The sequence below is a fragment of the Triticum urartu genome, chromosome 6A (assembly GCF_056163025.1).
Source record: "Triticum urartu cultivar PI428250 chromosome 6A, HENAU_Tu73, whole genome shotgun sequence".
NCBI classification, from domain to species: domain Eukaryota; kingdom Viridiplantae; phylum Streptophyta; class Magnoliopsida; order Poales; family Poaceae; genus Triticum; species Triticum urartu.
The window spans coordinates 131,348,668-131,372,177 of record NC_141878.1 but is presented as its reverse complement, the minus strand read 5'-3'; the positions used below and the strand labels follow the sequence as shown (position 1 = coordinate 131,372,177).

General features: G+C 42.7%; 3 protein-coding genes across 3 annotated transcripts; all 3 read right to left on the bottom strand.

Moving 5' to 3' along the window:
* Positions 1 to 526: 526 nt before the first annotated feature.
* Positions 527 to 2,437, bottom strand: LOC125515469 (chlorophyllase-1-like). The gene is made up of 2 exons (XM_048680938.2): positions 1,853 to 2,437; positions 527 to 1,682 (listed from the first exon to the last, which is right to left on the bottom strand). Exons 1-2 carry the CDS (start codon positions 2,126 to 2,128, stop codon positions 1,011 to 1,013), a joined length of 948 nt encoding a protein of 315 aa, XP_048536895.1. The 5' UTR covers positions 2,129 to 2,437; the 3' UTR covers positions 527 to 1,010.
* A 5,407-nt stretch (positions 2,438 to 7,844) lies between these two features.
* Positions 7,845 to 9,040, bottom strand: LOC147964458 (zinc finger protein 2-like). The gene has a single exon (XM_087527006.1). The coding sequence runs from the start codon at positions 8,499 to 8,501 to the stop codon at positions 7,944 to 7,946; it is 558 nt and encodes a 185-aa protein (XP_087383132.1). The 5' UTR covers positions 8,502 to 9,040; the 3' UTR covers positions 7,845 to 7,943.
* Positions 9,041 to 9,219: 179 nt separating this feature from the next.
* Positions 9,220 to 11,963, bottom strand: LOC125516846 (proteasome subunit beta type-3). Its single transcript, XM_048682143.2, has 7 exons — positions 11,799 to 11,963; positions 11,496 to 11,677; positions 11,268 to 11,375; positions 10,693 to 10,782; positions 10,005 to 10,089; positions 9,773 to 9,867; positions 9,220 to 9,431 (listed from the first exon to the last, which is right to left on the bottom strand). Exons 1-7 carry the CDS (start codon positions 11,802 to 11,804, stop codon positions 9,383 to 9,385), a joined length of 615 nt encoding a protein of 204 aa, XP_048538100.1. The 5' UTR covers positions 11,805 to 11,963; the 3' UTR covers positions 9,220 to 9,382.
* Positions 11,964 to 23,510: the final 11,547 nt, after the last annotated feature.

The following is a 23,510-nucleotide window of genomic DNA, read 5'->3' as shown; positions in this document are numbered from 1 at the left end:
CATTTCTTGATATTGATGTATCAGAGGACAGTTACCAGTTGAACAACTGATACATAAATCGCAAAGATACGAGGATTAAATAGCTCAGCAGTCTTGTCAACTCCAACAAAGCAATTTTTCATATGATCACTACTGCAACGTTATGCCAAATAACTAGTATGACACTGCAACAAGATATAACTACAATTACTGCCAGTTGCACAAGGAATGGAAAGCTCACTAGGCTGACAAAAATAGGGGCGGCCCGCTAGTGGCCTGAGCAACTGATGAAACCGAACTGTGGTGCGTCGTGGCGTGGAGAACGCAGCTACAGAAAATGGTGTTGTGTATCACTCGAGTAAACGCCTAGGGTAGCCTAATTTTGTATCAATCCCCCTTTCCCTTGAATGTACTCCCTCCGTTCCAAATTACTCGTCGTAAAAGTGGATGTATCTAGAACTAAAATACATCTAGATACATCTATTTCTATGACGAGTAATTCGGAACGGAGGGAGTAAATCCATCCACATGATGTAGCATGTATTAATAGATTACTTGATGCTGATTCTGCATCAACGTTTGTTTTAGTACGTTATTGTTCATTGTCAACTAGATACATGTCTGACACTAGATTACAAATTCTCCATAGGATCAGAACTGCACCTAGTATGCTTGGGATCAGACGGCATATTCCAGCCCAAGACACGAAAACCAAGATTTATACTCACAAGAGTAGTATACATCTGGAAACAGAGCAGAAGTACCATTGCAGGCTCACAAGAGCTAAAGCAGCAGCAGTTTTAGCTTGCATGAACAAGTGAAGCAAATTGCTTAGAGGTACTCCCTCGGTTTCACAATACATGTCTTTCATTTGTCAAAGTATAGATGTATCTAGACATGTTTTACTATATAGATACATCTATTTTTGAACAAATGGAAATCAAGTATTTTGGAACGGAGGGAATACGTCTGTACTTTATTTAGTGGGCCAACCTGCGGCAGGCTAACTTTGGCATGAGCCAGCTGCTGCTTCACGCCAGGCGGTGCTCAACCGGATCAAGCGTGGTTGGTGCAACCGCCGGGTCTCTCAGTATGGCCTCAAGATCTCCATCTTTCCCACCAAGGGCAGCATTCAGAAATGCCACCATGATCCCAGCAACGCACCTCCTCATCTTGCCCTTGCACCCGTTCCCATCCTTGCAGACGCAGGTGATGAACTTGGGGGCGCCGTCGTCCAGCATGTCCAGATGCCCGTAGTCCTTGGTCACAAAGTAGTAGCAGGGCGGCCTGCACTCGCGGTAGAATTCCGCGTGGTTCACGTCCCTCGGTGCGCAGGGAGGGAAGAATATGTTCTTCTTCTCCTCGCCGAGCCCGGTGCCGACGACCAGCACCGGCATGGCCATGCCGAAGGAGGAGGGCTCGTGGGTGAGGATCTTGGGCTGGAGCTGGGAGGACTTCCCCGTGCCGGCGACGGGGTCGAGGCCGATGAGCGCGGAGAAGGTTAGCTGGGTCTTGGCATGCCCCAGGGCCAAGGAGAAAGCCGTGTGGCCTCCTCGGCTGTGGCCGGCCAAGGCGAGCTTCGAGAGCTCCGGCTCGACGCCTTTGGGCAGCACGGACGGGAGGCCGTCGGGGAGCCAGTCTGCCACCTTGGCTGCCGCGGCGATGTCCTCGGCGTCACCCGAAGGTATGATACTGATGCTGAACTGCACTACAAAATGGTGCAGAATTAGTTAGTTGATCACCACAAGCCAACATACATACAGAGTTACAACAGATCATCTTCTGAGAGAGACTTGAGGTTAAACCCTCTGTCTCTGCATCATTGTTGAGGTAATTTCTGTATACTGTACATGTGAAGATGGTAGCGATCGACCTGGGGCGCGACAATGATGAAGCCGTGGGACGCGACGTGCCGGAGAAGGTGTTCGTAGAAGTGGTTATGGAGGAAGAAGCCGTGCAAGAGCATAGCGACGGGGTAGGTTCCCGCATCCTTGGGTGCGACGATCAGCACCGGGATGGGCGGTGTCGGGGCCGCATTCTCATCCACCTGAATCGCCTCGACGGCAAGCTTCCCCGGCTGGAACACCGAGGTGAGTGCCTTGAGAACCTCGGCGCCGGGCTTGTTCATCGTCTCTGCCGGTGCTGCCATCTCTCACTCAAGCCACCAAGTCTCTGTCTTAACGAGAGCTTTGAGGTTGCGATGATGAGAAGAGAGAACCAAGGTGGCAAATTTATAGGAGGGTGGATGTTAATTGTGGCTACTTAACGCATTAGTCTAAAAGCACTTCGCTTGGGAAATGAGAAGAACGTGTTGGAGAAATGTAGGCTTTGAATGCACATAGACCATGTCCGCATGCATGAATAAGACTGATTCCATCTAACTGCATTTGTTCATTGAACTGTCCCCCATCCCATCACTTCATGATGCACAGTATAGATGGGATCATGGTCTCATGGGAGTGGGCTGGGCCGCTCACTCCAACTTGTTAATTTCTGTATACATGATTCATATTTTTCCTGTAAATTTCGCTTCTCTCTGGTTCGATATCATGAGAACTCTGCGAGAGAGCTAAGAAGTAGTAGGATTGTGCAACAAGATTTTGTAGGTACTTTGTTTTCAGCAGTAATTCTGTCCAGAGAACATATATGCTACTATTAGGTCAGATCTGCTCCGCTCTGAAACAGGAGAACTGTTATGATTGATTTAGTCCTTGATCAAAATCATATACGCGTACAAGAATTTCATAGTGCTGTGTATCCGATTCGCTTCTCCAGGATGTTAACTCACAGTTACCATTGTAGAAGGCTATAAGCGAACCTGTTAGCATCACGGACATGTAGGAATGCAAAGTGCAGTAATCATCTGTTCCTTTTCCCTTTTTGCTCGTTGTTTTGTTTCTGACATTTTTCCTGAAAATAGAGCAACCGAGGTATGTGCGTTCAGCCTCGCCCGTGAATGAATAGGCCATACTACTTACATGATAGTACATCCGAGCTTCGAATGATGTATAGAATGAAGTTAAACCAGTTACAATTGCTCGAGATTTTTATGTGTTTGGAATATCATGTCCCGGTCACTCCTTCAACAAGACTCTTTCGAATTCTCATCGATTTGTCGGCGATGTCCGTGGCAGGCTGGTTTGTTGTGCACATTTATTTCCACCCTTCTCATGGCTGTACCTCCATTTTAGCACAGCATAGGGCTAGCTGCTAGCTGTGGAGCTTGTGTGTACTTCACTGATTTATTCCGTTAATAAGATTCTCTTATCAACAGTGCGATAGTACTCTCAGTGATGTGTGTGGCTGGCCGTTTTATTGTGCACATTTATTTCCACAATTCCGCACTTGACGCTGCCTGATTGATGTAGCTCTCAACATGAATATATTACCACCGAACCATCAATGTTTACTTTACAAGAGAGGATCAAGCATAGAAGAAGGACCTCAATAAGTCCCGAACGTTCGATTTTTAAGCATGCTAATCCGAACTCTTTTCATGGCAACTTTAGTTAAGGCGATGTTGACAAACTTGGCAATTTTCTGACAAAAAATCCCATGTGTTAACAACTAAAGTTGCCACCTTGCAGCAACTAAAATTGCCGTCAAAAAACGTTCAGGGTGACATGCTTAAATCCCGAACGTTCGGGATTTATCTATTCCGTAGAAGAAAGGTAGCTTTCCCGCCGTGTCTGTGATGCAGTGTCTTTGAATCTAAAGATGCAGAGTGAGAAGTCAAATACAATGTTCCTAGTCCTAGTCCTTGAGAGATGATGCTCGTCGTGGACGATGAGCGCTTTGCTTGAGTCCCAAAATTTCCAGAGGATGGTGAGAGCAACGAAGGGCGAAATGTTGGGGTCAAGGCCAAGTGGTGATGCCGTCTCCCAAATTCTGTCGAGGGAGGTGGGTGCCGAATGCCCAAATGAATCCACACCTGAGCGGCGGCTGGGCAGTGTAGAGCAATGAGGGCAGCATCCCCGCATGGGGCGTCGCATCTGGGGCATGCATCGGTCTACAATATGCTTGTGGTGCAAGTTTTCCTTCGAGTTGACCCTATCTCTGAAAAGTAGCCACCCAAAGATCTTGCCCTTAATGGGAACCCTAGAAAACCGGATGTAGTCATGATTGAGGTCGATGTAGGAGTGATGGCGTTTTATGTGTTCTTCGACGTGAACGGTGGCCCATGAGTGACAGACCGCTCATCATCTTGCTCCGTGGGCTGGAATTCCTACATCAGAGACAACAGTAGCCAACTCGCCAGAAGTAGCAGAAGTAATACGAATCCCTAGGTTAGTCAATAAGTCAAATTGCCAAATACTCCCTCCGTCCGGGTTTATTAGGCCTCTCAACATCACAAGCATGTCCCCTTTTATAAGGCCCGCTTTGGAAAGGTGCATGCATGCAACCATTTCATTGGCTGCATTGAAAGCAATTGTTGTTGGTGTCATGGCTGGAAAATTAATACACTTCATGCCTGCTTTTTTATTGGCTGCATGCATGTGAGAGAGTGCATTGGGAGTGGAATGAAAGAATTAATGTGAGAAAATTACTATGTGTCTTAGTCTAAGAGAAGTTGTCTTTAGGCCTAATAAACCCGGACGGAGGGAGTAGTAGCCACTAGAATCTTGTCATTGGTGGAGTGGAAGAAAAGGTGCGAGAAAGCTGTTTTTAGTTGTGTTTAGTGGTACCTCAATAGTTTTTTGCTTCCAAAGCTCACATTTGTAGTAGTTTGTGCAAATCAATATCAATATACTCTCAAGAGCTCTCAAATGTTCTAAAACATAGTATTAGTATGTGTCACATATTCTCGCAAGCCATCCTTTTAGCAACATAACTACTATTTACAATCCTCGAGCTACGTTGGTTGATATTCAATTCCCTATGTGCATGTTAGGTGTTCGATAGAAAGCCTTTGAGGTAATATTTTTTCTGTTTTTTGTTGTGATATAGGAGTGGATTGTGGTGGAAGATATTGTGTTTGTAGATGAGTTTGATATTGTCTGTTCTGGATTAATTGTGTTGAACATGCTTAAAACTGTTTGATAACTGAAGAAGGCCAAAAAAAATTGGGCAACAATTTTTAAGCATGTGTAAAAGCCTTGTTGTCGCGGTGCCTAAAAACCTTCTCTCTCCTGCCCTAAAATCATTTTAGGCTGCAATAAGTCATCCGTTGGACATGCTCTAAGACCACCATGTGTGCACTAATTAGTTCGCAAAACTTTCTTTCACCAGAAACTGACTTTGAAGATCGACTACGAAACTAAGATCTATAGTTTTTTCGCACATCAATATCATTCTATCCCTCTTCCTTTTTTGCAAGAAAATATGAGTGTTTCACAATAGCCCTCAAATGTTCTAAAAATATTATTAGTGTGTGTCACATATTCTCGCGAGTCATCCTTTTAGTAACAAAACTACTATTTACAATCTCCGAACTACATTGGTACATTCAATTCCCTCCGTGCATGTTAGGTGTTCGACAAAAAGCCTTTGAGGTATTATTTATTCTGTTTTTGTTGTGATATAGGAGTGGATTGTGATGGAAGATGTTGTGTTTATAGATGAGTTTGATATTGTTTGCTTTGGATTAATTGTGTTGAACATGCTTTAAAATGTTTGATAATTGAAGAAGGCCAAAAAGTTTGGGCAACAATTCTTAGGCATGTGGAAAAGCATTGCTTCTGTGGGGCCTAAAATCCTTCTCTCTTCTACCCTAAAACCATTTCAGACAGTGGCGGAGCCAGCGTATGAGCGTTGGGTTCAGCTAAACCCAACGACTTTGCCTGGCGAGGGGTATAATACATGTATAGTATGTGCATGAACCAATACAAAATTAGGGCTAAACCCATCAACTTGGAATGAAACGCTCGGTGAGAAGCCCAAAAGCCCACAATGTAAATTCTCTCACTCCCAGCCTGACAGGCCTGTTCGTGGCTTCCTGTCGCTGTTCTATTTATGTACGTGTATAGGGCAGCCGCCGGCCGCACGACCTTTTGCGTTTTTTTCGCTCCCTCCAATCTCAGATCTATTCTCTCGTTCGCATCGATACTCCAGCAACAGAGATGAGGCGACAAGGACAGGTCGGCAGCAGGAAGGCTCCCTAGACCAAATTTGAGGTTGCAGTTCATCACATCTCCTCTCTATTGTGTACTCCCTCCGTTCCTAACTATAAGTTTTTATAGAGATTCCACTAGATGGACTACATACGAAGCAAAATGAATGAATCTAAACTTGAAATGCATCTATATACATCCGTATGTGGTTCATAGTGAAATCTCTACAAAGACTTATATTTAGAAACGGAGAGAGTATATCGTAGTTGGTATCCCATAGTTTTCCAGTTAGTTATTCAGTGATTCCATGTACTTTGATTGATCTAGGATGTCGAATTTTATTTCCTCAAAAAAAATCATCATCAGATTTAGATAATGATGTTAGCACTTCAAGGCCACCCATTAGACGTTGTCAAAGTGCATCAAATTTCTCCATGAGTAGTCTTCTGAAGCCTTTCCATTTAAAGATAAAATAGTTTGAGTGAATTGCCTTATGATTCAGCGATCAGAAGATAATTTAGAAGTACACAAGAAGTCGAGGAAGTAAGATGAGATTAGGTGCACATATTTAACAAAGTGACCTTACATGCCACCACTTAATTATGTCTATCCACACATGGATATTGCAGGTATGAATAGAGACTTAATCTAGGATAGTTTAACGAAGGTAATTCCCAATTATTTTACAAAGGGGACTTCATCATGACTTTATATTGCCTACTATTTATGTTTTCTTACGAGTTAAAGATGTTGCCAAATGAGTATGTAGAAATTTTGAATTATATTACTGCATAAGTCAGAGGTAATATATTCAGTTTGTTGATCGATGAGGTTACCGATGTGTCTGGCAAAGAGCAGATGACAATTCTTTCAAAATACTTTAGCAATCTAGGATTTATCATTGAACGGTTAGTTGGAGTCTAACATGTTAAGAAAACATCAACAATTTGTCGCAAGGCTACTCTTAAAAAATTATTCACTAATATTTGATTAAGCATAAAACAGGTCAGAGGACAATAATATGACGGGGCAAGCAACATATGTGTCAGAGGACAATAGTGTGATGGGGAAAGCAACATGTATGGTGTGTTCAATTGAAAGCAAATATTTTGCAATATTATTCACTTTATTATGTGCATTACTTTGCTCAACAGCTCTCCATTTCATTCAATGTCATCCAACTGGTATGTGCCGCACTCTTTCAGTTTTTAATGCAATACAATATGTGATAAGTGATGTCGTATCTCTATTATGTATGTTGTGTTTTAGTGCCAAACACTTCTTGAGATGGTATAGATTTGAAGTTATAATTAATTTATCGGTACCAAATCCTTATAGCAAGTCAATGACTGAACCCAATGGTAAAATTTTCTGGCTCCGCTCCTGATTTCATAGCAGCAATAAGTCATCCATTGGGCATGCTTTAAGACCACCATGTTTGCACCAATTAGTTGGCTAAAATTTCTTTTACCAGAAACCGACTTTGAGGACCGACTCCAAAGCTACGATTTGTAGTTTTCCGCACATCAATATCAGTGTATTCTTCCCCTTAAAAAACAAAATCAGTGTATTCTTTTCTTTTGCGGGGAAATATCAATGTATTCACAAGAGCTCTCAAATGTTTCTAAAATTATGATCTACTCTCTCCGTTCTAAATATTTGTCTTTCTAGATATTTCAAATGACTACTACATACGGATGTATGTAGACATATTTTAACGTGTAGATTCACTCATTTTGCTCTGTATGTAGTCATTTGTTGAAATGACTAGAAAGATAAGTATTTAGGAACGAAGGGAGTAGTACTATGTGTTGCTTATTCTCATCACATGCCATCTTTTTTGCAACAAAACTATTTACACACATACTCTTAAGTACTTAATCCATGGGTAGTAGCACCAAAGATCTACTACGATTACAGCTTTAGCGTCAAGTCAAGCTTCCGCAGCTCCTGATCGCCATCACCACAGTGGCCAACACTTCCGTCACTCCGCCGCCGCCAGCCTTCCTCCTCGCCGCACGCCGCCACCGCCGCCCTCCGGACGTTGAATGCGCCGAACCAGCTCGGCAGCTCGCCAGGCCCCGGCGCACCGAGCCCGCCGTGGATGGCGAAGGAGTAACCGTGCTGTCCGAGCGGCGCTGGTACGCCGGCGTGGCGCCTTGCGAGCGTGCGCTCACGCTTGTGCGCGTTCTGGTGCCCGCCGAGCGCCTGCGAGCTGTAGAAATCCCGCCGGCAGTAGTGGCACCGGAACAGCTGCCGCGGCTCCTGCTCGGCCTCCGCCGACACGGCGGCCGGCAAACCCAGAGGTGCCTCCGCACCGACTGTGCCGATGAGGTCGAGCTCAACTGGCCGGAGAGATCCCTCCCCTCCGCTGCCGACGACGCGTGGCCGCGGGCGGTCACCACCGCTGTCGCTCACGAGCCCTGCAGCCCGGGGAACTTCTCCTCCTCCCTTCTTCTCCCGCTCTCCCATGAGCAAGCAAGATACCAACCGGGAAACGGAGGAGTTTTCTGTGTGCCGTGTAAAAAATTCTTGTAGGAATTGATCAGGCAATTGTATGATTTGAGCGAATGGCCGTACATGTCAGGCGACCGCGACGTGCTGCTACATGCCATCTTTACAAAAGTCACTTAAGTTGACATGCATGCAGGCAGTGGTTTCTTTACGTGCTCTGCTTCCGCCGCGCCGGCGAAAACACTGGTCGGCTGACGCAACCGAAGATCGCCGTTCGTGTGGGAGATCTCATTTTCTACTGGTATATCTTGAGGAGATAAGGCAAGTGATGGGTACATGGGATTAGGATATGGCAATACTATATTAGTGTGCACTGGTGTGATGCAAAAAGGAAAAGATGTCCGAGCATGTTTCATTCCTATACAAGGGTTGCGAGAATGCATGTCAAAATGCATAATATAGGTCGTCAGAATAGGCACAGTGCTTTGGCTTGCCTATATAAAAGCAATCTTACCACAATTTTGTAAGTAACAGGCATACGAGTATACGATCCTCACTGATCAATCAAATTTATCAAACTCCCAGAGGGTGACAAGCATAGTACACGAACCAAACAAGCCGAACTACTATATCAGAGACATGTCATGTGCAATAGTTGCCTCCAGTTTCAACAGGCAAAACAAAAGCCTGCTCAGACTGGAGGCTGTAATTCTGGAACAAAGTGCACAGGCACACATGATCTCAATTTCAGATTTCAGATTTCAGATTTCAGTGGCATGTTAAATTCCAAGTTGTAGCATCGAACAAAGAAGTGCTTGAGCACAGACAGAAAGAGTAGATCACACGGGTTTTAGGTTGAACAATCTCATGTGTGAACTAGGACTGCAGGTGTTGCGAAATCAGTCCATTCTCCCCTTAAGCACTCTCTCCTGAACTTCAGTGGGCGTTCTGCAACCAGGTAAACAGAGAATCAGAATATCAGGAAGGACTTCAAAGGCATACTAGAAGGCAAAGCACCTTCCTCTGATCTCTAGTATGGTACTACTTTGCAAAATTACTACTCTTATGGTGTATAATAGCACATGTTGGTTCAATAAATCTAATGCTCAGTTCAAATATCAAACTATAACACATCTTCCTGGGATTAGCAAATTTAGAGATGACCTTATGCATACAAAGTGCCCTAATAATGAATAAATTATTGTGAGTCGGTCAGCACAGCGATGGTCACACACTCGCATGCATACTTGGTATACTATGTAAGAGTTTGAAATATATGTGTAACTTACACAATAAGAACATAACCTCCCCAACCACTCAAGCAATCACGATCAACAGAAGACAGCAATGCTTGTGAGATGGTCTCAAATAGTTCTTCGGGTTCCTTTACCAAAAAAATGATTAAAAGAATTGTCATATTTACAGTACAAAACCAGATAAGGGAAATTACCATAGCATTTTGCATGAGGAACTACATAAAAGAAATTAGCGTGTACACATGTCTCGAGTAAGGAAACGAACCATGTCTGGTTTGTACATGGACTCACAAGCACCATATAGTGATTCCGAAGCAGTACCAGAAACCACAAAATCTTTTGCCAGTTCCCTGCATAAAGGAACCACTTTTGATCAGATTAACTCCTACAGATATAATAGCTGCACAGGAAGTCAGCATACGGTTCAAGAATCACCATCATCGTGTATCAAGAGACATGAAGCACTGCGGTCTGTGGTTCCAGGAAAGTACAGATGGGAACGGTATATTAGCATAGCACATGCTGTCTACATTAACAATACAACTTTGTACAGCTCCTGGGCAACACTAAAACAAGATAACCTTTCCAAAGCATATACGTACTAACATTATATAGGTCAATATTTAGTTACTTAATTGTTTTTCATGCCTTTTATAGCCTTGTTTGGTGTTTTCTGAACCTTGTGGTTCAACATTCACTCCCTATAAATCCCATACCTTAGAATTGCCAATACTTGGATGACAGTTGACAATAAGCAATCTTAACCAAAGATTAAATACATCCGAGGATTCTGACTGAGCCAAAGCATGCCCATGGGAGATAGGTACTATAAATGGAAGTATGTGAATAAAACATAGCCTACAGCCGTATTCAAGTCAATTGTACTTTTGAGAAGGAAGTAGCATTGTAACACATGTAACGGAAAAGATCACAGAAAGATATATGATACATACTTAGCACCAATGCAGTCCATGGTACATATAAATGGCTGATCCTTTTCACCTAGCCCGGCAATAATTGGTTGGCAGAAGTATGGCCCAAACCTAAATATCATGAAATAACTCTGTTAGCTGTCCTCATAGTTCAGCAAATATAAGAGGTGGTAATAAGACAGAAGGATAAGAAAAAAAAAAGTTATACTGTATCTACACAAACATCCTACACATTTTAGCTAATCAAAAATATGATCATGACACAGACTGCGACAAGAGGAGGAATTGCACAATTACATCAACATAACTACGCAAAATATTAACCTATGCATCAGAGGGTAACATTTGGAATTGTAGCACCAGCTATATCATCAATCATCAATTTTTTTTATCCCAAATTATGTGGAGACTAACCCAATAGAAGGCACGCCAACCCTACTTCACATAGTCAACCAGTCGCCACAATGCAATTCAGCAAGTCTAAATTTACTTCCCATGTTCAGCGCTGGTTCATATGCTCTGCTCTTAACACGACCACAAATTGCACGATGCTCCAAATCAAGCTACCAGGAGTTCCGATACTTGAAGCTTCTCACCTTTTCTCGTAAAGGAGGGCGGAGACGAGGCTGGCAAAGGTCTCGGGCTTCATGTCCCTCTCCTCCCGAAGCTGGTACAGTTTGTGCTTAAACACCAGCCGCTGGTACCTGCACACGTGACGCAGCACACACAGACATCAGACCCAAACCCTAAACCGACGAAAGCCACCAAATCAGGGGCGATCAGCCAAGCAACCAGAAACCGCCAATCGGGGATTGGAGACCCACAGCGTCTGGGCGTCCGTGGCGAGGCCGGAGAGGCCGATGTACAGCTTGCCGTGGATCTTGAACACCCTCTGGAAGTCGGTGGCGACGGTCTGCAGCTGCACGCCCAGGCGCCGGTCGCTGGCGATCGCGAAGCAGTTCTTCCCCACCATCGCCACCACGGCGCTCCCGTTGTACTCGAAGATCTGCGGAGGTGGGGACGAGGCAGCGCGGATCAGACGGGGGAAGCGGGTAAAGGAGCTAGGGTTTTGCGTGATGGGGATGGAAGCAGGGAGGTCGGAGGGTACGGTTGCGGAGGGCACTCACCGACATGGCCGGCAGGGATGCAACAGACGGCGGAGGCGGAGGCGGAGCGAGAGGAGGCGGCGGAGCGCGGCGGCTTCGGTTGTGTATCCGGCGACGAAAAGAAAAGCGGCGAGTCCTCTGTAATTGGGTCTCGCGCAGTGGCCCAGTAGTCAGTCAAGAGTCTCGGAGCGAGTCCGAGGCAGTTAATTTACGGCCCAGACTTGGTATATAGAGGCCTATATTTTTTATTTTTTTGAGGGGGATATATAGAGGCCTAGATGGTTTGCTTAGAAAGGGCGCTGATATGTCTCGCTTCATGCGAGACCAGGACAAGTCTCGCTCAAGCGTGGCACGAGTTGGGCCGGCCAGACACTCGGGAACATTCAACCTCGTTTTTTGTTTTGTTTATTTTTTACTATTTTATTTTTGTTTTTTGCTTTCCTTTTTAAAAAAAATTTACAATTCCAAATATTCTAAATAAATATATTACAAATATCGATCTAGATAAAATATTTTTAAAATGTTGACCAAGCATTTGAAAAATTTTAAGTGTGTATAGAGAAAATGTTTATTATGTATCAAAAATGAATACAAAAAAATGTGTATGAAACAATTTGAGTAAGTATTTCAAAATGTTAATCAAGCATTTTTAAAAAAATGTTTAACAAGTGTTTGAAAAATGTTAATCAAATACTTAGAAAATGTTAAATATGTATAGAAAAATGTTGACCACATATTAAAAAATGTTGAATTGTATGATAATGTATAAAAATGTTAATAAAGCATCTTTTAAAATGTTGAACGAGTATTTCAAAATTTTAATCAAGCATTTTAAAATTTTCAAATGTGTATAGAAACAATGTTGACCATGTATGTAAAAATGATGAATTTTTTTATCATATATATATATATATATAAATGTTAATCAAGCTTTTGAAAAAGGGGAAATTTGTTTTTGCCACTCTAGCTTTTGCCTACTTTGCTTATGCCACTCTAGAATTTGACATGTCACTTTGCCACTCTCAGCTTCTGACAATTATTAGAATTGTCATTCCATGGCAAAAGCAAAATTTTCAGAGTGGCAATTATGATACATTGTCAAAATCTAAGAGTGGCAAAAGTGAAATGAAAAATTATTGCTTTTGCCATAGAATGGCAATTGTGATAATTGTCAAAAGCTGAGAGTGGCAAAAGTGATGTGTCAAATTCTAGAATGGCATAAGCAAAGTGGGCAAAAACTAGAGTGGCAAAAACAAAGTTTTCCCTTTGAAAAAATATTGAATAGGTACTTGACAAATGTTAAATCTGTATAGAAAAAATGTTGAATATGTGTTAAAAAATGTTAATCTTGTATTTGAAAAGTATTAATCAACAATTTGAAAATGTTTAAAAGTGTTCATAGAAAAATGTTGAACATGTATTAAAAATAATTTTGTATTTGAAAAATGTTTATTAAGCATTTGAAAAATGATGAAAATGTGTATAAAAATGTTGCCATGTATTAAAAAATTTGATAAATTTGTATTGGAAAAAGGTTAAACGTGTAGTAGACAAATGTTTTTGACATATACTCCCTCCATTCACTTATACAAGTGTTGGGAAACGTAGTAATTTCAAAAAAATTCCTACACACACGCAAGATCATGGTGATGCATAGCAACGAGGGGGGAAAGTGTTGTCTACGTACCCTCGTAGATCGAAGCGGAAGCGTTGACACAACGTAGAGGAAGTAGTCGTACGTCTTCCCGGTCCAACCGATCCAAGCACCGTTACTCCGGCACCTCCGAGTTCTTGGCACACGTTCAGCTCGATGACGCTCCCCGGGCTCCGATCCAGCAAAGCTTCGGGGAGGAGTTCCGTCAGCACGACGGCGTGGTGACGATCTTGATGTTCAACCGTCGCAGGGCTTCGCCTAAGCACCGCTACAATATGACCGAGGTGGAATATGATGGAGGGGGGCACCGCACACGGCTAAGGAACGATCACGCAGATCAACTTGTGTGTTCTAGGGTGCCCCCTGCCCCCGTATATAAAGGAGCCAAGGGGAGGGGGCGGCCGGCCAAGGAGGGCGCGCCAAGGGGGAGTCCTACTCCCACCGGGAGTAGGACTCCCTTCTTTCCTAGTTGGAGAAGGAGAAGTGGGAAAGAGGAGGAAGAGGGAAAGGAAAGGGGGGGGCGCCGCCCCCCTCTCCTTGTCCTATTCGGACTAGGGAGGGGAGGGGCGCGCGGCCACCTCTTGCCTCCTTTCCTATTCTCCCTTAGGGCCCATGTAGGCCCAATAACCCCCAGGGGGGTTCCGGTAACCCCCCGGTACTCCGGTAAAATCCCGATTTCACCCGGAACGATTCCGATATCCAAATATAGGCTTCCAATATATCGATATTTATGTCTCGACCATTTCGAGACTTCTCGTCATGTCCATGATCATATCCGGGACTCCGAACAACCTTCGGTACATCAAAATACATAAACTCATAATGAAACTGTCATCGTAACGTTAAGCGTGCGGACCCTACGGTTCGAGAACAATGTAGACATGACCGAGACACGTCTCCGGTCAATAACCAATAGCGGAACCTGGATGCTCATATTGGTTCCTACATATTCTACGAAGATCTTTATCGGTCAGACCGCATAACAACATACGTTGTTCCCTTTGTCATCGGTATGTTACTTGCCCGAGATTCGATCGTCGGTATCTCAATACCTAGTTCAATCTCGTTACCGGCAAGTCTCTTTACTCGTTCCGTAATACATCATCTCACAACTAACTCATTAGTTGCAATGCTTGCAAGGCTTATGTGATGTGCATTACCGAGAGGGCCCAGAGATACCTCTCCGACAATCGGAGTGACAAATCCTAATCTCGAAATACGCCAACCCAACATGTACCTTTGGAGACACCTGTAGAGCACCTTTATAATCACCCAGTTACGTTGTGATGTTTGGTAGCACACAAAGTGTTCCTCCGGCAAACGGGAGTTGCATAATCTCATAGTCATAGGAACATGTATAAGTCATGAAGAAAGCAATAGCAACATACTAAACGATCGGGTGCTAAGCTAATGGAATGGGTCATGTCAATCAGATCATTCACCTAATGATGTGATCCCGTTAATCAAATAACAACTCTTTGTCCATGGTTAGGAAACATAACCATCTTTGATTAACGAGCTAGTCAAGTAGAGGCATACTAGTGACACTCTGTTTGTCTATGTATTCACACATGTATTATGTTTCCGGTTAATACAATTCTAGCATGAATAATAAACATTTATCATGATATAAGGAAATAAATAATAACTTTATTATTGCCTCTAGGGCATATTTCCTTCAGTCTCCCACTTGCACTAGAGTCAATAATCTAGTTCACATCGCCATGTGATCTAACATCAATAGTTCACATCTTTATGTGGTTAACACCCATAGTTCACATCGATATGTGACCAACACCCAAAGGGTTTACTAGAGTCAGTAATCTAGTTCACGTTGCTATGTGATTAATACCCAAAGAGTACTAAGGTGTGATCATGTTTTGCCTGTGAGAGAAGTTTAGTCAACGGGTCTGCCATATTCAGATCCGTAAATATTTTGCAATTTTCTATGTCTACAATGCTTTGCACGGAGCTACTTTAGCTAATTGCTCCCACTTTCAATATGTATCCAGATGAAGACTAAGAGTCATCCGGATCAGTGCCAAAACTTGTATCGACGTAACCCTTTTACGACGAACCTTTTGTCACCTCCATAATCGAGAAACATATCCTTATTCCACTAACGATAATTTTTGCCCGTTGTCCAATGATCTACTCCTAGATCACTATTGTACTCCCTTGCCAAAGTTAGTGTAGGGTATACAATAGGTCTGGTACACAGCATGGCATACTTTATAGAACCTATGGCCAAGGCATAGGGAATGACTTTCATTCTCATTCTATTTTCTGTCGTGGTCGGGCTTTGAGTCTTACTCAATTTCACACCTTGTAACACAGGCAAGAATTCTTTCTTTGACTGTTCCATTTTGAACTACTTCAAAATCTTGTCAAGGTATGTACTCATTGAAAAAAAACTTATCAAGCGTCTTGATCTATCTCTATAGATCTTGATGCTCAATATGTAAGCAGCTTCGCCGAGGTTTTCTTTGACAAAATCCTTTCAAACACTCCTTTATGCTTCGCAGAATAATTCTACATTATTTCCGATCAACAATATGTCATACACATATACTTATCAGAAATGTTGTATGCTCCCACTTACTTTCTTGTAAATACAGGCTTCACCGCAAGTCTGTATAAAACTATATGCTTTGATCAACTTATCAAAGTGTATATTCCAACTCCGAGATGCTTGCACCAGTCCATAGATGGATCGCTGGAGCTTGCATATTTTGTTAGCACCTTTAGGATTGACAAAATCTTCTGGTTGCATCATATACAACTCTTCTTTAAATCCATTAAGGAATGTAGTTTTGTTTATCCATTTGCCAGATTTCATAAAATGCGGCAATTGCTAACATGATTTGGACAGACTTAAGCATCGCTATGAGTGAGAAAATTTCATCGTAGTCAACACCTTGAACTTTGTCAAAAACCTTTTTCGACAAGTCTAGCTTTGTAGATAGTAACACTACTATCAGCGTCCGTCTTCCTCTTGAAGATCCATTTATTTTCTATGGCTTACCGATCATCGGGCAAATCCATCAAAGTCCATACTTTGTGTTAGGGAACGTAGTAATTTCAAAATTTTCCTACGCACACGCAAGATCATGGTGATGCATAGCAACGAGAGGGGAGAGTGTGATCTATGTACCCTTGTAGATCAACAGCGGAAGCGTTAGCACAACGCGGTTGATGTAGTCGTACGTCTTCACGGCCCGACCGATCAAGCACCGAAACTACGGCACCTCCGAGTTCTAGCACACGTTCAGCTCGATGACGATCCCCGGACTCTGATCCAGCAAAGTGTCGGGGAAGAGTTCCGTAAGCACGACGGCGTGGTGACGATCTTGATGTACTACCGTGGCACGGCTTCGCCTAAGCACCGCTACAATATTATCGAGGATTATGGTGGAAGGGGGCACCGCACACGGCTAAGAATATGATCACGTGGATCAACTTGTGTGTCTAGGGGTGCCCCCTGCCCCCGTATATAAAGGAGCAGGGGGAGGTGCGGCCGGACAGGAGGAGGGCACGCCAAGAGGAGTCCTACTCGCACCGGGAGTAGGATTCCCCCCTTTCCTAGTTGGAATAGGATTCGGGAGGGGGAAAGAGGAGAGAGAGAAGGAAGGGGGGGCGGCGCCCCCCTCTCCTTGTCCTATTCGGACTAGGGGGAGGGGCGCGCGGCCCAGCCCTGGCCACCTCTCCTCTCCTCCACTAAAGCCCACTAAGGCCCATATACCTCCCGGGGGGTTCCGGTAACCTCCCGGTACTCCGGTAAAATCCCGATTTCACTCGGAACACTTCCGATATCCAAATATAGGCTTCCAATATATCAATATTTATGTCTCGACCATTTCGAGACTCCTCGTCATGTCCGTGATCACATCCGGGATTCCGAACAAACTTCGTTACATCAAAATGCATAAACTCATAATATAACTGTCATCAAAACCTTAAGCGTGCGGACCCTACGGGTTCGAGAACAATGTAGACATGACCGAGACACGTCTCCGATCAATAACCAATAGCGGAACCTGGATGCTCATATTGGTTCCCACATATTCTACGAAGATCTTTATCGGTCAGACCGCATAACAACATACGTTGTTCCCTTTGTCATCGGTATGTTACTTGCCCGAGATTCGATCGTCGGTATCTCAATACCTAGTTCAATCTCGTTACCGGCAAGTCTCTTTACTCGTTTCGTAATACATTATCTCGCAACTAACTCATTAGTTGCAATGCTTGCAAGGCTTATGTGATGTGCATTACCGAGAGGGCCCAGAGATACCTCTCCGACAATCGGAGTGACAAATCCTAATCTCGAAATATGCCAACCCAACATGTACCTTTGGAGACACCTATAGAGCTCCTTTATAATCACCCAGTTACGTTGTGACGTTTGGTAGCACACAAACTGTTCCTCCGGTAAACGGGAGTTGCATAATCTCATAGTCATAGGAACATGTATAAGTCATGAAGAAAGCAATAGCAACATACTAAACGATCGAGTGCTAAGCTAACGGAATGGGTCAAGTCAATCACATCATTCTCCTAATGATGTGATCCCGTTAATCAAATAACAACTCTTTGTCTATGGTTAGGAAACATAACCATCTTTGATTAACGAGCTAGTCAAGTAGAGGCATACTAGTGACATTTAGTTTGTCTATGTATTCACACAAGTATTATGTTTCCGATTAATACAATTCTAGCATGAATAATAAACATTTATCATGATATAAGGAAATAAAATAATAACTTTATTATTGCCTCTAGGGCATATTTCCTTCAGTCTCCCACTTGCACTAGAATCAATAATCTAGTTCTCATCGCCATGTGATTTAACATCAATAGTTCACATCACCGTGCGATCAACACCCATAGTTCACATCGACATGTGACCAACACCCAAAGGGTTTACTAGAGTCAATAATCTAGTTCACATTGCTATGTGATTAACACCCAAAGAGTACTGAGGTGTGATCATGTTTTGCTTGTGAGAGAATTTTAGTCAACGGGTCTGCCACATTCAGATTCGTAAGTATTTTGCAATTTTCTATGTCAACAATGCTCTGCACGGAGCTACTCTAGCTAATTGCTCCCACTTTCAATATGTATCTAGATCGAGACTTAGAGTCATCCAGATCTGTGTCAAAACTTGCATCGACGTAACTTTTTACGACGAACCTTTTGTCACCTCCATAATTGAGAAATATTTCCTTATTCCACTAAGGATAATTTTGACCGCTGTCCAGTAATCTACTCTTAGATCACTATTGTACTCCCTTGCTTAACACAGTGTAGGGTATACAATAGATCTGGTACACAGCATGGCATACTTTATAGAACCTATGGCTGAGGCATAGGGAATGACTTTCATTCTCTTTCTATCTTCTGCCGTGGTTGGGCTTTGAGTCTTACTCAATTTCACACCTTGTAACACAGCCAAGAACTCTTTCTTTGACTGTTCCATTTTTGAACTACTTCAAAATATTGTCAAGGTATGTACTCATTGAAAAAACTTATCAAGCGTCTTGATCTATCTCTATAGATCTTGATGCTTAATATGTAAGCAGCTTCACCGAGGTCTTTCTTTGAAAAACTTCTTTCAAAATACTCCTTTATGCTTTGCAGAATAATTCTACATTATTTCCGATCAACAATATGTCATTCACATATACTTATCAGAAATGCTGTAGTGCTCCCACTCACTTTCTTGTAAATACAGGCTTCACCGCAAGTCTGTATAAAACTATATGCTTTGATCATACTATCAAAGCGTTTATTCCAACTCCGAGAGGCTTGCACCAGTCCATAAATGGATCGCTGGAGCTTGCACACTTTGTTAGCTCCTTTTGGATCGACAAAACCTTTCGACTGCATTATATACAACTCTTCTTCCAGAAATCTATTCAGGAATGCAGTTTTGACATCCATTTGCTGGATTTCATAAAATGCGGCAATTGCTAACATGATTCGGACAGACTTAAGCATAGATACGAGTGAGAAACTCTCATCGTAGTCAACACCTTGAACTTGTCGAAAACCTTTTTGCGACAATTCTAGCTTTGTAGATAGTAACACTACTATCAGCGTCCGTCTTCCTCTTGAAGATCCATTTAATCTCAATGGCTCGCCGATCATTGGGCAAGTCAATCAAAATCCATACTTTGTTCTCATACATGGATCTCATCTCAGATTTCATGGCCTCAAGCCATTTCGCGGAATCTGGGCTCATCATCACTTCCTCGTAATTCGTAGGCTCGTCATGGTCAAGTAACATGACCTCCAGAACTGGATTACCGTACCACTCTGGTGCGGATCTCACTCTGGTTTACCTACGAGGTTCGGTAGTAACTTGATCTGAAGTTACATAATCATCATCATTAGCTTCCTCACTAATCGGTCTAGTAGTCACAGGAACAGATTTTTGTGATGAACTGCTTTCCAATAAGGGAGCAGGTACAGTTACCTCATCAAGTTCTACTTTCCTCACACTCACTTCTTTCGAGAGAAACTTCTTCTCTAGAAAGGATCCATTCTCAGCAAAGAATATCTTGCCTTCGGATCTGTGATAGAAGGTGTACCCAACAATTTCTTTTGGGTATCCTATGAAGACGCACTTCTCCGATTTGGGTTTGAGCTTATCAGGTTGAAACATTTTCACATAAGCATTGCAACCTCAAACTTTAAGAAACGACAGCTTAGGTTTCTTGCCAAACCATAGTTCATACGGTGTCGTCTCAACGGATTTAGATGGTGCCCAATTTAATGTGAATGCAGCTGTCTCTAATGCATAACCCCAAAACGATAGTGGTAGATCGGTAAGAGATATCATAGGTCGCATCATATCTAATAAAGTACGGTTATGACGTTCGGACACATCATTATGCTTTGGTGTTCCAGGTGGCGTGAGTAGTGAAACTATTTCACATTGTTTTTAACTGAAGGCCAAACTCGTAACTCAAATATTTTACTTCTGCGATCATATCATAGAAACTTTTATTTTTATTACGATGATTCTCCACTTCACTCTGAAATTCTTTGAACTTTTCAACTGTTTCAGACTTGTGTTTCATTAAGTTGATATACCCATATCTGCTCAAATCATCTGTGAAGGTCAGAAAATAACGATACCCGCCGCGAGCCTTAACAGTCATCGGATCGCATACATCAGTATGTATTATTTCCAATAAGTCAGTTGCTCGCCCCATTGTTCCGGAGAACAGTCTTAGTCATCTTGCCCATGAGGCATGGTTCGCAAGCATCAACTGATTCATAATCAAGTGATTCCAAAAGCCCATCAGCATGGAGTTTCTTCATGCGCTTTACACCAATATGACCTAAACGGCAGTGCCACAAATAAGTTGCACTATCATTACTAATTTTGCATCTTTTGGTTTCAATATTATGATTATGTGTATCACTACGATCGAGATCCAACGAACTATTTTCATTGGGTGTGTAACCATATAAGGTTTTATTCATGTAAACAGAACAACAATTTATTCTCTTACTTAAATGAATAACCGTATAAACATGATCAAATCATATTCATGCTCAACGCAAACACCAAATAACACTTATTTAGGTTCAACACTAATCCCGAAATTATAGGGAGTGTGCGATGATGATCATATCAATCTTGGAACCACTTCCAACACACATCGTCACTTCACCCTTAACTAGTCTCTGTTTATTCTGCAACTCCCGTTTCAAGTTACTAATCTTAGCAACTGAACTAGTATCACATACTGAGGGGTTGCTATAAACACTAGTAAAGTACACATCAATAACATGTATATCAAATATACTTATGTTCACTTTGCCATCCTTCTTATCCGCCAATCACTTGGGGTAGTTCCGCTTCCAGTGACCAGTCCCTTTGCAGTAGAAGCACTTAGTCTCAGGCTTAGGACCAGACTTGGGCTTCTTCACTTGAGCAGCAACTTGCTTGTTGTTCTTCTTGAAGTTCCCCTTCTTCCCTCTGCCCTTTTCTTGAAACTAGTGGTCTTTTCTACCATCAACACTTGATGTTTTTCTCGATTTCTACCTTCGTCAATTTCAGCATTACGAAGAGCTTGGGAATCGTTTCCGTTATCCCTTGCATATTATAGTTCATCACGAAGTTCTACTAATTTGGTGATGGTGACTAGAGAATTCTGTCAATCACTATCTTATCTGGAAGATTAACTCCCACTTGATTCAAGCGATTGTAGTACCCAGACAATCTGAGCACATGCTCACTAGTTGAGCAATTCTCCTCCATCTTTTAGCTATAGAACTTGTTGGAGACTTCATATCTCTCAACTCGGGTATTTGCTTGAAATATTAACTTCAACTCCTGGAACATCTCATATGGTCCATGACGTTCAAAACGTCTTTGAATTCCCGATTCTAAGCCATTAAGCATGGTGCACTAAACTATCAAGTAGTCATCATATTGAGCTAGCCAAACGTTCATAACGTCTGCATCTGCTCCTGCAATAGGTCTGTCACCTAGCGGTGCATCAAGGACATAATTCTTCTGTGCAGCAATGAGGATAAACCTCAGATCACGGATCCAATCCGCATCATTGCTACTAACATCTTTCAACACAATTTTCTCTAGGAACATATCAAAATAAACACAAAGAAGCAACAACGCGAGCTATTGATCTACAACATAATTTGCAAAATACTACTAGGACTAAGTTCATGATAAATTTAAAGTTCAATTAATCATATTACTTAAGAACTCCCACTTAGAAAGACATCCCTCTAATCTTCTAAGTGATCACGTGATCCAAATCAACTAAACCATGTCCGATCATCACGTGAGATGGAGTAGTTTCAATGGTGAACATCACTATGTTGATCATATCTACTATATGATTCACGCTCGACCTTTCGGTCTCCGTGTTCCGAGGCCATATCTGTATATGCTTGGCTCGTCAAGTATAACCTGAGTATTCCGCGTGTGCAACTGTTTTGCACCCGTTGTATTTGAATGTAGAGCCTATCACACCCGATCATCACGTGGTGTCTCAGCACGAAGAACTTTCGCAACGGTGCATACTCAGGGAGAACACTTCTTGATAATTAGTGAGAGATCATCTTATAATGCTACCGTCAATCAAAGCAAGATAAGATGCATAAAAGATAAACATCACATGCAATCAATATAAGTGATATGATATGGCCATCATCATCTTGTGCTTGTGATCTCCATCTTCGAAGCACCGTCGTGATCACCATTGTCACCAGTGCGACACCTTGATCTCCATGGTAGCATCGTTGTCGTCTCGCCAATTTTATGCTTCCACGACTATCGCTACCGCTTAGTGATAAAGTAAAGCATTACAGCGCAATTGCATTGCATACAATAAAGCGACAACCATATGGCTCCTGCCAGTTGCTGATAACTCGGTTACAAAACATGATCATCTCATACAATAAAATTTAGCATCATTTCTTGACCATATCACATCACAACATGCCCTGCAAAAACAAGTTAGACGTCCTCTACTTTGTTGTTGCAAGTTTTATGTGGCTGCTACGGGCTTAAGCAAGAACCAATCTTACCTACGCATCAAAACCACAATGATAGTTTGTCAAGTTGGTGCTGTTTTAACCTCGCAAGGACCGGGCGTAGCCACACTCGGTTCAACTAAAGTTGAAGAAACTGTCACCCGCTGGCCACCTTTGTGCAAAGCACGTCGGGAGAACCGGTCTCGCGTAAGCGTACGCGTAATGTCGGTCCGGGCCACTTCGTCCAACAATACCGCCGAACCAAAGTATGACATGCTGGTAAGCAGTATGACTTATATCGCCCACAACTCATTTGTGTTCTACTCGTGCACAACATCAACGCATAAAACCTAGGCTCGGATGCCACTGTTGGGGAACGTAGTAATTTCAAAATTTTCCTACGCACACGCAAGATCATGGTGATGCATAGCAACGAGAGGGGAGAGTGTGATCTACGTACCCTTGTAGATTGACAGCGGAAGCGTTAGCACAACGCGGTTGATGTAGTCGTACGTTTTCACGGCCCGACCGATCAAGCACCGAAACTACGGCACCTCCGAGTT

Excerpts from the sequence above, each read along its gene's own strand:
- LOC147964458 (XM_087527006.1), bottom strand. The coding sequence starts at position 8,501 with ATGGGAGAGCGGGAGAAGAAGGGAGGAGGAGAAGTTCCCCGGGCTGCA.
- LOC125516846 (XM_048682143.2), bottom strand. Across the intron at positions 11,376-11,495 it reads GCCACGGACGCCCAGACGCT|GTACCAGCGGCTGGTGTTTA; the intron begins GTGGGTCTCCAA and ends TCACGTGTGCAG. Across the intron at positions 9,432-9,772 it reads GGAGGTTATGTTCTTATTGT|AACGCCCACTGAAGTTCAGG; the intron begins GTAAGTTACACA and ends ACCTGGTTGCAG.
- LOC125515469 (XM_048680938.2), bottom strand. The coding sequence starts at position 2,128 with ATGGCAGCACCGGCAGAGACGATGAACAAGCCCGGCGCCGAGGTTCTC. Across the intron at positions 1,683-1,852 it reads TCATCATTGTCGCGCCCCAG|TTCAGCATCAGTATCATACC; the intron begins GTCGATCGCTAC and ends TTTGTAGTGCAG.